Here is a 14,601-nt window from a genome sequence, read left to right as displayed (position 1 = left end):
GTTTCCTGAAGGCTCAGTCCTGGGTCCACTTCTCTTTTAATCTATAATAACGATCTTCGGAACTGCGTTCTTTCTTCTTCAATAAAACTATTCGCGGATGACTGTGTTATTTACCGTGAAATTACTAATCCTTCTGATTCCCAAGAACTGCAGGACGATCTTAACCGCATAACCGAGTGGTGTTCTAATTGGTGTATGCAACTAAATTCAAATAAATGCAAGGCCATGCGCATATCTCGTAACACTGCCATTCACACGTACTTTATTAATGGTGCACCAGTGACGTCAGTTACCTCTTACAAGTATCTCGGCCTTCACATATCAAATACCTTTCTTGGCATTCGCATATTGACTATGTTACTAATAACGCGAACCGCATGCTTGGTTAATTGCGCCGTAATTTTAGCTCTGCCCCTTCCTCCTTGAAACTAACTTTATACAAAACTTTAGTTCGCTCCAAATTGGAGTATGCTTCAGCCATCTGGGATCCGACTCAGTCCTCATTAGTTTCCACTCTAGAGAGTATTCAAAACCGCAGTGCACGCTTTATCTTGTCTAATTACTCTCGCTATGAAAGTGTCTCCTCAATGAAACTAACTCTTAACTTACCTGATCTTTCGTCACGCCTCAAATATTCCCGTATCTCCCTTTTTCACAAAGTTTTTCATTTGAACCCCCTTTTAAAAGAAACCCTTCTTGCCCCTACGTCTTATATTTCGTCCCGCACTGACCACAGCCTCAAAGTCGGGGGGGGGGGGGGGGTGCCTTTGTGCCGCACGAACCGGTACAGTGACTCATTCATCCCTAGGACAAGCATGGACTGGAATCGCCTTTCCGCATCAGTCGCACTCATCACCGACCCTACCAACTTGAACACCGCTGTTCTGAATGCCATTTGTTAATATTTTTTGTTTGTATATTTACTGCATCATTTGTTTTTTGACTCCACTCCTTTCTGTAACGCCTTCGGGCCTTGAAAGTATGTAAAAAAAAACTGTATCTTGCATCTTACATACACGACACTTGATATGATGTATCGAAAACACAGATACTGATACACGTCTAGCCGAATGTATCATGATATACATACAATATACCCAAAGAGTACCTCAAGCTGTAGTACCTAACATACATGTATCTTCGATACTGACCAGTCCTAACACATACCTAGTGGCGCATACACAGCGGTCGTTATTGTCTTTTTGGGTCCAGATCCAACGGCGAATACCCAGTGGTCAAAGTTGTCTATTACGGCACAGACCGAATGGCAGAGACCTTGTGGAGCAGAGCCAGTGGACCAAGTCGTGGCATGAAAGGTTAGGTACACATCGCAATGTGGGCAGAGTTCCCAAAGAGTGTAATCCTAATAAAGTTTACCGTATTGGACTGAACTCCACACATAAGTGATAGCTGTCCTATGAAAGTTATGTAAAAGCTGGTTGTATACATTACAGAGTAAATTACAAAAAAATAAAAAATTCGTCGGCTCTTTCGTTCCGTGAAGATGGTTAACCAGCGAAACTTAAAGGTACGCCCCCGGTGTTTATCACTGGGTTAATTCAGCGGGTTTATTAAAGTATTTCGCGATTATAAGGTAACGCACATTGGGCTGCGACGGAGAGAACGACGTCGTTGTCGTTGTCGCTTGTATTCGATGTCTCGAGTTTCCTCGGCGGCGGGGTTAGCAGCATTCGCCCGCCATTGGCGCTTGTGAGTCTTCGAAATTAAATTGCTTCAAAATGAAATGTGTCCGTCACGTAAGACAATGAATTGCTCATACCCTCTTAAGCAATGGCTCATACCCCGGTAAACACGGCGTCCCCATTCGACGACAAAAGAGACGTGAAATTCTACGCTGGAATGATGGGCGGCAACGCAGCTAGCTGTGAGAGACGACGACGACGAATGCGGGAGTAGTTGCACGAGCTAGCTGCGGAAGAAGACGACAACGCGCTAGCCAATGCTGATGATGATAGTTTTCTGTGGATAGGTGACTAACAGACGTTTTTTTTTGTTTCGCCTAGCCAAATAAAGCTTCGCTTTAAGTATTACGTGAATATACTAAAGTTCGCCATGTAACTATTGCCTCCCGAATGTAAGCCACATGAAATCAGGTTCATTATATGCGAATGCAAGTTAACAAAATAATGTGACGTAAAATTCCCCACTTTAGGCCCTCTCTCACGCGTAAGTTAGAAACTTAAATGTACAATGTGATACCTGTAGCTCTTGCCTTTCTTTGTGCATACCTTTTAAATGTAAGATTTCAATACTTTTGTAAAGCAAGTTTTGTCAGTTTTATGTAATGTTTCGTGGTTGAAATAATGGCGAGCCGTCAGCGTCTCGACGACGACAGCGATGTTGCGCCTCGGCTGCTGCGCACGTTCGAGCTGAGCGCGAGAGTAGAACGGCGACAAGATGGCAAGAACGGCCGCAAGAGCAACAGCGTCTGTGATAGCGCATAAATAAATGTGGGCAACCAAACGCCATCACGTCTTCCCACAAGTGGTGACCCTGGACTTCCGACGCCAACGCGCCACCTGCTCGTTCCTTCGCCAACGCACCGAGTGTCCACGGTAAACACCTTCAGCCTCGTTCATTCCGGCTGATCATGGACACCACACCCAACAGCGACGTCACACCGAATCCCACGGTACCCGAACCTGTCGTCGCTACTCTCAAGCTACCGGAGTTTTGGCAGTCGGACTCGGAACTCTGGTTTCTGAGCGTCGAGCCTCTCTTCCGACGACATCGAGTAACATCGCAAACAGCAAGGTACGCATACGTCATCGGTGCTTTACCACCTGCTGTCATCGCCATCGTAAGGAACATTCTGCGCTCTCCGCCTCCTAACACACTCTACGACACTCTTAAAAGAGAGCTTATGCGCCGGACAACCGAGTCGGAACAGCGTACGCTGCAACAGCTACTCACCGCGGAGGAGCTCGGTGACCGAAAGCCCACGCAGCTTCTGCGTCGCATGCGGCATCTGATTGGGGACCAGTCTGCCGCATTGGACGCATCCATTCTACGGGGGGCTCTTCCTACAGCGACTGCCACAGCAGGTGCGGATGATCTTGAGCCTGTCCTCCGCAGAAACCCTCGAATCACTGGCACAGGTGGCCGACAAAATTATGGATGTCGGCACCCTGGCCATATATGGAATCGAGAGACAACGTGACTCTTACTTCTTTGCGCCGGGCCGCGACGACCGCTTGGACCGTCTCCTTCAAGCTAACGAGGAGCTCAACCGCAAAGTGGACCAGCTGGCCGCTGAACTCAGCTCGCTCAGAGCAGCCCACCGAGGCAGTGCGTCACGACAGCAACACCTCTACCGGACCTCCTCGCCCGTATGTTCCAGAGCCATTTCGCCGCAGCATCTTCAACGCCTTGCATTCCTTGTCGCAGCCCGGGATACGTGCGACTCAACGCCTCGTCACAGAGCGATATCTATGGCCACGAATGAACATCGACGTCCGTCGCTGGACACGTGCTTGCCTCAAATGCCAGCAAACCAAAGACCAGCGTAACACAGTGATCCCACTGGGTACCTTTACGCCTCCTGACTCGTGGTTCAGTGACGTGCGCCTGGACCTCGTAGGCCCTTTGCCCCCATCGAACAACGGCCGGTATATGTTAACGAGCGTTGACCGGTTCACGCGGTGGCCTGAGGCACTACCACTCACTGACATCACGGCAGAGCCAGTTGCCCGCGGACTCATCACCGTGTGGATAAGCCGTTACGGAGTTCCCAAGACCATCACAACAGATAGAGGTCGTCAATTTGACTCTGCGCTCTTCCGCACCTTGTCCCGGATGCTTGGTGTCAACCACATCAAGACGACGGCCTACCACCCGATATCGAACGGCATGGTTGAGGGATTTCACCGCCAACTCAAAGCCTCGCTCATGGCCTCACGATCACTGATACCCTGGACGGAGCGACTACCACTCGTCCTCCTCGCCCTTCGTAGCACGATACGTACGGACGCGTCCTGCTCCTCAGCTGAGCTCGTTTTTGGCACGACCTTAAGGCTTCCTGGCCAGTTTTTCGAGGCGTCACCTATACCACCACTGGACGTTGCCGATTATGCCAGCCGCCTCGGGAATGCCATGAGAGACGTATCTCCTATTCTGCCGCGTCAACACTCACGCCCACCTTTCACCAGTCGTGCTCTCTCCCCCCCCCTCGCTATAGGGGGGGGGGGGCCCTGTGGCTAGCCGTCAGCGTCTCGACGACGACGACGATGTTGCGCCTCGGCTGCTCCGCACGTTCGAGCTGAGCGCGAGAGTATAACGGCGAGAAGACGGCAAGAACGGCGGCAAGAGCAACAGCGTCTCTGACAGTGCGTAAATAAATGGGCAACCAAACGCCATCACGTCTTCCCACAAGTGACGCTGACGGCTCGCTATAAAATAAACATTTTACTGCCGAATACACTGGAATACTTATTTAAACTTAACATTTTTTTCAAATAATTTATTCTGATGCTGTCTCATGCGAGTGCTCCTGAGTTTTCAATGTGCTTAAATAGGGTCAGCCCGAGCTCAAATTTCCTGCTATAAGCAGTGGGCCAGCCGTTCGCATCGCCGAACGCAAAAATAGGAAATTGTGGCATCGACGGAAACCCGATAGTGTCAGTTATCCTTACTATTCCGATAAAAAGCAGGAGGCGCTAATTCGAATCGATCGCTGGTGCGCACACAAAACGTGAATGTTTAAAATATATTCGTTGTTAGTAATATGGTCATCACTATGCCAGACTAAAGCGTGGCTTATTGTTCTCTTTGGTCCACCTGTAACGCACCCGGGCGATACCGTCGGCGTGTATTGGCTGTCAGTAGGTCGGGAATGGTGGTCAGTCGGGCTGGAACATGCTAGATGGTCAGATTGAACAGGTTTGACGACATGAGAGATCCGTATGATTATCCGTGTCGTGCGTGGAATTGCGTCTATGTTTGACTGTCCGGGCCCAAGACGCGGATTTCTTTGTCGTACAGAAATTCTCGGTCCTAGCACACCATGGGGTTTCCACGGTTTGTACTTGCAAGTTTATCAAGCAGATTGCTATCACGTCTAACTAGAGGCGGATGCAGAGGGGTCTTTGGGAGCACCCCCGCCCCCCTCATGGTTACCGAGACATGCCAGCACGTCTGCGCTGGCAAAATGAAGCCGTGATGGCGCCAGATGCAAACAAAAATGCGTTCAGGAATCGTTAGTTGTGCGGCAGGGTACATGCCACAAGCCCAGTGAAATGCATTGCTTGTGCAGTCCTAATTGTTGCACTATATAAGCTTTGACTCCGTCAAATGTCGTACATTCTAGCACCGCAAGTCTGTGTAGCCTAATTATTTTGTCTATCACTACGAGGATGTCACATCTGCAGCAACGAGAAGGACACGGATGGCCTTGGGGCCAAACGAAGCTCTGCTACGTAGGCGTCTCTCCAGTGCCCTAAATAGAACGGCGGCAGGTGCAGCACACGCTTGCACGAGGAGGAGTCGTCACGACACCGGATGAAGCTGGTTAATAAATGCGCACACGATGCTCACTAATGCCACTCTGCCCTTACGCTGCGAACATCGAAAGCTATTGCAGTTACGATGTCCACCGTACCGGTAAACGATGGCCTGGATTTCTGGACGGTGTGGTGGAAGGAAGGTAGCCATACATGGCAACTTCCGGCCGTTTGCAGGTGAGCGCTCAATGCTTTAGTAGGAGGACTTTGAGAGGCAAATAACTTTAACAAGGATACACTGCCGTCACCGCAGCGTTCATAAATGCGCAATTTTCACATTTAAAAGTAAAAATCGTTGTTGTTATTCTGATCACGGTGACAAACTTGCTAATTTCAATTCCTCTTTTTTTTCTTCAAAGTTGTCTTTCCCGTCTCGTAACAGCTGTGTTCCGAGAATAATTAGGCGATAAAAATTTGTTTGGCCACTGCCGCGTCAGGCATCATTTCACAGGCATCTTGCGCTAAACCTTTCCTCAGCGACACCAGCACCAGAACGCACAGCCTAGCGAGCGCCAGAGAAGCAAAAACCGAAGCACGCTATAAACATTCGCCGTGGTGTCCCCGATCGCTTATTACCAGGCATGAGTGCCCGAGATGTTAGAAGGTCCAAGTGCCCACGTAGTTCATGAGTCTACGGACTTGCGATCGAAATTAGAAGCGAGAACATTCCCGATTTCCAGCTCCGCAAAGCACTGTTCGTGACAGTCGGAGGAAAGATGTAGCGTGGGTTCTCGTTGTTCCTAATGTGGCCTCTTTTTTTAGGGGCGAAGCTCGTTATAGCGGCACCCGTTCGTCCCCGTCGTCGTAGTAGTAGTGTGTAACCAGTCTGAGAAAAATGAGAAAAAAAAATTCCGAAGTTGTGTCCGTAGCGCGGAATCGAACCAGGGACCCCTCGCTTCCGAGCGCGCGGCGTTAGCCCACTACGCCACGAAGCGCACATGGACACACGCACCACGATGGCATTAAATTCCCAACATTAACGAAAGGCCGCGTTTCTAGCGCGTTTCTAACGCGTTTGTGCTAGCGCGTTACGGCCCGTGTAAGAAGCTGGTGTAAGACGCTGTGGCCTCTCCGCCTTACCTTCAACGCGTTTCGAACGCGCTGCCCAAGGCGGTGGCAAGTCAAGTTCAAGTCGAGGAGCGTTTATGAATACGGGGGGTATACTCTCTCAGCAGTCATGTGATGGCGTCGCCAAACGCGGTGCACGTTCCGGCATGTGTAAATGGCTGCGTAAGACGCTGTGGCCGCTCCCCCTTACTAGAGAGCACTGCACGTTTCTAACGCGTTTGTGCTAGCGTCCCCTTAAGCGGGAGATCCGATGATTCCCTCCGGAGCTTCGCCCACTCATCATCATTCACCCCGTGGATATGCTGTGATTTTTTTTTTCGCATTCCTAGCGGCCGGTGTCAGCGACGCTGGGGGGGATAAATGAGAGCGTCTTAGCGCTCTCTGGCTTGTGCAAGGTGCATATGCGTTTTGCTTATTGTTCGCTCCACTGGGAAGATGTACGCTTTTTTGTATACAGTTCTGCGTGTTGCCGATGCTGCTGCATGTCCAAGTTTATACAGCTGATAAAGCTAATATCATTACTCCGTATAGCTCTCTACAAGTTTGCTATCGCAATTGATGCTTCGCCTTTCAGGTGAAACTGCGACAACTTTTTTTGTACTTCTTTGAACGGTCCTGTTACATTCACTAGCAGCGGTCATGTCGGTGAACTGCAGCAATAAGCACATGCGTATTTAATATATTACATGCAGAAGCATGCGTGCGTTGGGATCTATATGGGCACTTGTGGCAATATAGTCTATCGTGTGCGGTGTGACGTTGCACTCTACGAAGAAAACAATAATTTCGGCAGGGACACTTAAGGCTGCTTACGTGTGGGACTGCGATAGCATAGGCCACTCCTTTAGTCAGCAAGATGGCTGCGACGTGACGTGTGCAATGACGCACGCCCTAGGCACACCTTTTAGTCAGCCCGAACCGTGGAGCCATCGTGGCGTCGGGTGAGCGTGACCGTCTCGCATCCCCGGAGACCGGGTTTCGATTCCCACCCATTCCAAAATGTACGAAATTTTATTTTAAAAGACTATAATTTACTTTGTTTACAAGAATTTCCCTGAGGATTTGGACGTCACTCCGGGCATTTTTTGCCGTGTTTTTCTCTTTGATCCGTGGGTTGGTACCATCGCTCGGTCACTTCGCCGACGACGTCGGAATTGCGCGTAATGGGGCTCTCGCATTAAAGAACTTCGTCGGCCCGTCCACTCCCGTGAAGATGGATGATAAGGGAAGCTTGTCTCTTTGTATAACTAACCGTCCCCTTTGCCATCAACTTTATGTTTACTGTAATGCTCCCTTGTGAATAACGAGATGTGCATTGTGTGGATACTGGTGACATGAATGAAGACAGGTTGGCAGTGAAACAGATGTTTATTGAACATCGGAAACATCAAAGCCTCGTGATGGCTGTGGTATACTGCGAGGGGTTCGGTCAATACAGGTGATGGTCATTACGGTCGTCATTACGGTCGTCATTACTGATAAGGGACAAGTTGTCGAACAACGAACGCTTGCGTTCGATGTGTCGAATTTGCTCGGCAGCGTGGTTAGCAGCATCCGCCCGCCCTTGCCGTTTGCGATCCATCAAAGTTAAATTGCTTCAAAATTAAATCTGTCCATCACGTAAGACAGAATGGCTCATACCCGTTTAAACAATGGCTCATGCCCTCGTAAACGCGGCCTTCCCATTACGACAACAGAAGAGAAGTGAAATTCTAGGCTGGAATTATGAGCCGCAACGGAACCAGCCGTCGACGAAGACGGCGACGAAGAACGCGGGAGCAATGGTACTAGCGCGTTCGCGCTCTTGCGCCGAGGGGCGCCAACGTGCCATCTGTGGAAGAAGACGAGGACGCTCGAGTCATTGCTTATGATGATAGTTTCTGTGAACAGACATGGACGTTCATGCTAGACATAGAGAAGCTTTCCTTGTAAAAATGAACTTTTTCAAACGAAGCTTGTATTGTCTCACAAGTGTCGGCGGTGGTGGTGGTGGTGTCACGCTAAAAATACAGATACCTTCCCTGTCGAGAAAACGGGGGTAAGTGAAGCTTGTGGCAAGACGACGCTGTCGCAGGCGTTCCGCTTCGTTTGGTATACTGAAAGCCTACAGACCAGGCCCGTACTTTGTAAAAAGTCCAGTAACGCCTGGATGACCTTAAAACTCGATTGAGCGTCTGGCCAAGGGCCTAAAATAACGTCCTTCGACAACGGCGGGCTGTCGAGACGCGTAAAGTCATTGCTCAACTTTTGACGCTCTTCCACGTACTGAGGACCGTCACAAAGCACAACTCACGGTCTGGAGACTAGGTGGGTCGCATGAGGTGCACGTATCCGCGCGTAAACGCTACCCCGAGCCTAAGTCTGTGCAGAAGACGGGGACAGCTGCGTTGAATTTTTGGTGGTAGCCTAAATTTCATCGTAGGGTCCAACCTGCCGATATAGGTACCAGGTCACGAGGGGGTTGAGGGAAACGAGCGTGCTTGGGAGAGAGAAAAAGAAAATCAGAGCGAGAGAGTGAGAGAGAGAACGAAAGAAATTGTAGTAGCACCAACGAGGCAACGCGCAGAGCTGCGCCGTCCGCGTTACCCCGTTTCTCTGCGTTCGCACCGAACGCGCGCGGTGTCCGTGACTGCAGGAGGCGCCTCTGCCGGCGGCTCGGCAGGTTTCGATCAGCCCCGCCCCGGCAAGTGTGGAGGCGCAGTTTGGCCATGACGTCACTGGGGAGATACTGAGCCACCGGGACGGTGGCAGGACTCTCGTTGACTCTGTGGCGAGTACATGTAGCCTTGACATGGACGACCAAAGAAGATCCGGAGACCCGAAGAAAAAGCCGCTCATCTTGAAGCTTGCCCCGCGGCCAAGCCAGAATCTGCGCTTCTGCGGTGAGCCGATTCGGAATACCGTACCTAGGAGAACTTAGCATTTCCTAGCGAAATTTAGCCAAGCCTAGTAAAACTTGGAAGAAGCTAGGTCGATCACCAGCTCCGCTGTTTACTCCAGCCTTGCACCACTAGTGCAAGCTTCCCACGTTTTTTTTTTTTGGTGCCCAAATGACCCTGGAAGCCAGCCAGCGCCTTTGAAACAGCCGGACCATTATGGAGCGCATCAAGAACAAGCGGACTTCTCGCCGAGCGCAAAGGACGCGGATCATAAACGAGGTGAACAAGATCATTAAATCCGGACAGTTCGACCTTTCTGCACTTCGTGTCCTGCATAGCCGGTTAAAGGCTACGGAGTCGGAGTTCTCCGTGCTTAATGCCGAGTTGGAAACATTCATGACCGACGAGTAAGCCACAAGATATTATGATTCCGTTATGGAATATCAAGACGCTGCTACCAGCGTTTGGGCCTTGCTCGAGCACAACATTGACGTGCTAAAGGTTTCCTCCTCGCCTACAACAACTCAGCCACCGACTGCATCTGACAGGAACCAACCGTCTGCTTCTTCGACGAACACGATACGTTCAACGTGAGTTTGGCGCCAGGTTACCAAAGTTAGAACTTATGCGTTTCGACGGAACGATCACCCGATGGCAGCCGTTCTGGAATATGTTCTTCATTCTGTTCACCAGAACCAGCCGCTGTCCGACACGGATCACGTCCATTACCTGGTTTCTCTGCTTGACGGAGCTGCTGGTCAAGCGGTCGCCGGAATCCAAGTCACGAAATCGAGCTACAGCGACGCTCTTAGAATATTGAAGCAGCGCAACGGCAACCGCAAGTTGATCGAGGAGAAGCTCTTGGACAACCTACGAATGCGCGGATTGGTGACACCTTCGAACAACGTAATAGCCACGCGGAAGGTGTGCGACGATATTCAACTCAACCAAACAGGACTCGCAAATCTTAAGGTGAGCGCTTCATCTTACACTTCGGTGCTATGCGAAATACTCCTGAAAGCTATACCTCAAGATATGGTAGTAGACTATTACAAGCGCGAGAGGATAGAGTCAACTACGCCATCGGTAGGCATACGCAACAGTGAGGACTGATCTGTAAGGAGTTAGAGCGCCTGCTGAAATTTCTTCAGGTAGAGGTCGAATGTAGAGAGAAGTGTACGCAGACTAGAACGCCACGGCTGAAAGGAACACGCCTTAAGCACAGTCCGAGCGTCAATATGTCGTCGACTACTGCAGATAGGGTGCTTCACAACAAGGCTGAAGTCTTAACGGAACCATGCTTCTTTTGTTCTGCGAAACACCACAGGACCGAACGATGTACCAGTGACGTTAACCTCGAAGACAAACGCAGCGTGCTAAAAAAAGACGGTCGATGTTTCAAGTGCATGACGAAGGGCCAACATGTGCACGACTGCCGTCGCAGGATCCAGTGTACAACATGCAAGCGTCGTCACTGCTTCCATGATGTGCAACGCTGACGTTGCCGAGAGATCAATTTACGCAACATTGAGCAAGACATCGAATGTCGCCATGCACGTTCCAATGAACAGTACTCAGCCTCGAGTCGCTACGGAGATTCTCCTCCAGACGTCCCGTGCCTGGCTCACGACTCCGACCCACTGCTCTTACGTTGTGGTGTTGGCCAATGGCAGTCAGCGAACATTCCTGAGAGAAGACGTCTGCAAGAAGCTTAAGCTACCTTCGATTAGGGAGATAGATTTGGTCATCAGAACGTTTGGACGAGCTCGATCCCTACACACTCGACGTGCAAAGGTCGTCAGTGTTACGCTTGGGAGTTAACACGACAACGCGTTGGTCCTAGTGGAAGCTTTTGTCGTGCCGTTTATCTGCGATGAGATGATATAAGCCCTGAAAACGAACAAGTTTGTGGAAAACATCATGGCAGGGGCCAAACCATTGGCAGACACGGTTGTTTACCCAAGCGTCACCTGCGAGCCCGGAGTGAGCCTCCTGATAGGACCCGACCAACTATGGAAAGTGATGCCCGATTCGAGTGAGATCAGATGGGATCCTGACAACAAAGCATTCATCGCAACCAATGCAAAAAATCGGCTGGACTATTCAAGGACCATCCTCTTCCGAGGCACAAGTCAGCCATCACACAAGCGCGCATATCTGCGTTCTGATAACGGACACCCGTGAAAATGAAAAAAAAAACTAGTTTTACCGATACAGCCATTTTTGGAAGCTTGATGCCATTGGTTGTGTGGACAAGTCTCCATCCAGCACCATTACGCTCTCTAGAAACGTGGCCAAAATAAGAAGCAAACAGCGAGAGCTCATCTAAGCTGCTAGTTGATGAAAGAAAATCGGTGGATGAGTCTATTCTGGTGATTCAGAGTGGCAAGCCTGAACCTATTTCCGCTCACTAGATATCAAAAAGAAGTAGACACGTGGCTGAGGACATTACAAGCACGAAGCTTTGGAAATGAGATTGCTGCGCTAACCACGGAGAAAGCTCTCAACAAGACGTCGACCACACGAAATCTTCACCCGTTCATGGATGCCAAGGGCATTGATCAAGACTCGCCTTGACGACGTGAAATGTCCCGTGCTCCTGCCCGCAGATCATCGTTGCACGCACCTCATCTTGGATAGCGAACATCGACGCCTTCTTCACAGTGGTGTCGGTCTTACACTCACCGAGTTGCTTGAGAAGTTTGGGGCAGTGCGGTGTCGCCAGTGCGTTAAAAAGGTGTTCGGCCAGTGTGGGGTCTCTACGAGGTTTCGTCTTAAAGCTTCCGCTCCTACCGCCCGGCTTCTGATAGACATAGTCTCGAGGTCTCATCCATTTCAAGTCACGGGCGTTGACTTCGCTGCTCCAGTGTCCAGTGTGACTCTGTGAAAACATTCATTGTAGTATTTACCTGTGCACTAGTGCGAGCGGTTCACTTAGAACTTTCCAGTGAGAAGAGGAGGAGGAGGAATAAACTTTTATTGCGGAACCAGCACTTTAAGATGGCCGGGCCTAAGCCTCCCATGAGGGGACGTCGAGGGCTTGTCTCGCCGCCGCCTCACGGGCGTGCTGGGTCGCCCAGGTTTGGTCGTCGAGGGCGAAGCTCCGCAGAACCTCACGCAACCTCGACGAGAGGGTCGTGGTGTTAATGTGTGTGTACTGTGCTGGGCACTCCCACAGCATATGCGGAAGCGTAGCCGGGTGAGTGCCACAGCACCGGCAGTTGGGGGTATTGTAAACTTGAGGGAATATAAGGTGGAGGAGGGCAGGCGGAGGGTACGTATTTGTTTGTAGCAGACGCAGGGTGGTAGCCTGCGCCCGGCTGAACTTGGGGTGAGGTGGGGGGAAGGTTCGGCGAATAAGGTAAAATGCCTTAACGAGATCGTTACAAGTAGTCAGATTGTCCCTGGTGTCCAACTCGTCTCGAATGTCTCCGGCGCGGTTGACTAGTCCTCGCGCAATGGAGTGGGTGACCTAGTTGAGGTTAAGGAGATGTGGGTGGACAGTGCCCGCGTGGGCTGGGATCCATGTCAAGGAGATCATGCTGATGGAGTGTGGTGCCTGGCGGAGGATAAGAAGAGCTTGAGGAGAAATACGGCCTTTGCTGAAGTTCGTGACGGCTGAGCGAGAGTCACACACGATGGTGTGATGGTGGGATCTAGAGTGGCCAGGGCGGCGGCCACTTCTTCAGCCGTTTCGGCAGTGAGGATAGTGACGCTGGAGGCGTGGTGTAGGACTCCATCGCGTGTGGCGACAGCCACAAATTGTGTGCCATGGGAATATTGGGCAGCATCAACAAATGTAACGCCAGGTACATGAGCAAGGGCTTTTATGATTGCTCCGGCCCGAGCTTGGCGCCGGGGCTTGGTATATTCAGGGTGCATATTTCTAGGAATCGAGTCTGTGTGGATCCAGCTACGGATTTCAGTCGGGATCGATTATTTGGGGCCCTGTTGCTGATGGTAATAAAGCCAAGCGTAAGTAGAATAAAGCGTCCCGTGTGACAAGACTGTGAATTCTTTATTATTGGTCTTTTGTCGTTTTATTTCGCGCCGTGGTTTACCTTGTGTAATTTATTCTGAAAATGCTTTGACGTTTAAGGCAGCCAGTCGCGAACGTAAGCTGACATATGGAATTCTACGTGATGTGCAGGTACAGAACGTTTGTGCGTCTCGTCGCCTCAAATGGAAGTTAATTGCTGAGCGCGCTTCATGGTTGGAAGGATCTTGGGAAAAAATGATTCGAACAATTAAGAACTGCCTGACTAAAACACTAGGAAAAGGATGCTGTAGCATCGAACAGCTCCACAATTTACTAACAGAGGTCGAGAGAGTGATAAATTCTAGACACCTCATATACATTTATGACGATGCTGCCGAAGCGGAAGTACTGACTCCTTGGCATTTTTTGTCAGGTAGAGGTCTCACTGCCCTTCCACAAGCGCAAGTTAGCGAGAACTCTGGAGGTCGCACACTGCGCTCCTGGAGATGCAGACAACAAAAACTAAACGACTTTTGGCACCGCTGATATCAAGAAGACATCTTGGCACTAAGAAGCGCGCACAGCAGGTCACAGAAGCTGGACAACAGTTTAAAGAATGATGACTTTGTCATTATTAGAGACGACAAAATACCCATTGCGTTTTGGAAATTAGGTAAAGTTGTTAAAATAATTAAGGGGAGTGATGGGTACGTCAGAACATGCAAAGTCCAACTAGAAGACGACACGAAGCTCACGAGATCGGTTCAACTTCTTCGTCCTCTGGAACTGTGCAAGTGAGATTGTTGTCCACGGAGGTTGTTGGAAATAATGCTCGCGCATCGAAGACGACGAAGAGAGAGTTGGGTTCGCGACCGGCAGATTGCTGACGTTAGGCATGTTACGTTGAGTTCCCCAAGTTAGGGCGGCTTAGCGCTCTGCGCCAATAAACCCGGCAGAAGTCTTTTTTCCCACAGACGTTTCGCCTGGGCTTCCGAAACGTCAGCGAAGAGCCACGAACGCCGAGTTGCGGGAGCGTGATTTTGAGGCAAAACGTCAGCGAAGAGCCGCCGACCTTCAGTTTAGGGCAAACGAAGCGGAACGCCTGCGACAGCGTCGTCTTGCCACAAGCTTCGCTTACCCCCATTTTCTTGACAGG

At 50.4% G+C, this 14,601-nt stretch overlaps 2 protein-coding genes across 3 annotated transcripts in view; one reads left to right on the top strand and one right to left on the bottom strand.

The window, feature by feature from the left end:
• The window catches only part of LOC125947190 (uncharacterized), a 7,704-nt gene extending 5,104 nt beyond the window's left edge, over positions 1-2,600 (bottom strand). Inside the window, exon 1 of the mRNA XM_049671585.1 lies at positions 2,565-2,600. Coding sequence (XP_049527542.1) covers positions 2,565-2,600 — 36 coding nt within the window. The remainder of the gene's footprint in view (positions 1-2,564) is intronic.
• A 2,942-nt stretch (positions 2,601-5,542) lies between these two features.
• The window catches only part of LOC119458377 (probable thiopurine S-methyltransferase), a 42,899-nt gene continuing 33,840 nt past the window's right edge, over positions 5,543-14,601 (top strand). For both annotated transcript variants that reach the window (XM_049670054.1, XM_049670053.1), the window contains exon 1: positions 5,543-5,696. In XM_049670054.1, the coding sequence (XP_049526011.1) occupies positions 5,605-5,696 (92 nt within the window). In that variant the 5' untranslated portion in view covers positions 5,543-5,604. The remainder of the gene's footprint in view (positions 5,697-14,601) is intronic.

Source organism: Dermacentor silvarum, chromosome 7 (assembly GCF_013339745.2).
Source record: "Dermacentor silvarum isolate Dsil-2018 chromosome 7, BIME_Dsil_1.4, whole genome shotgun sequence".
In the NCBI taxonomy this organism is placed as follows: domain Eukaryota; kingdom Metazoa; phylum Arthropoda; class Arachnida; order Ixodida; family Ixodidae; genus Dermacentor; species Dermacentor silvarum.
The sequence above is the reverse complement of the archived record's forward strand: the minus strand, read 5'-3'. Positions and strand labels throughout refer to the sequence as shown.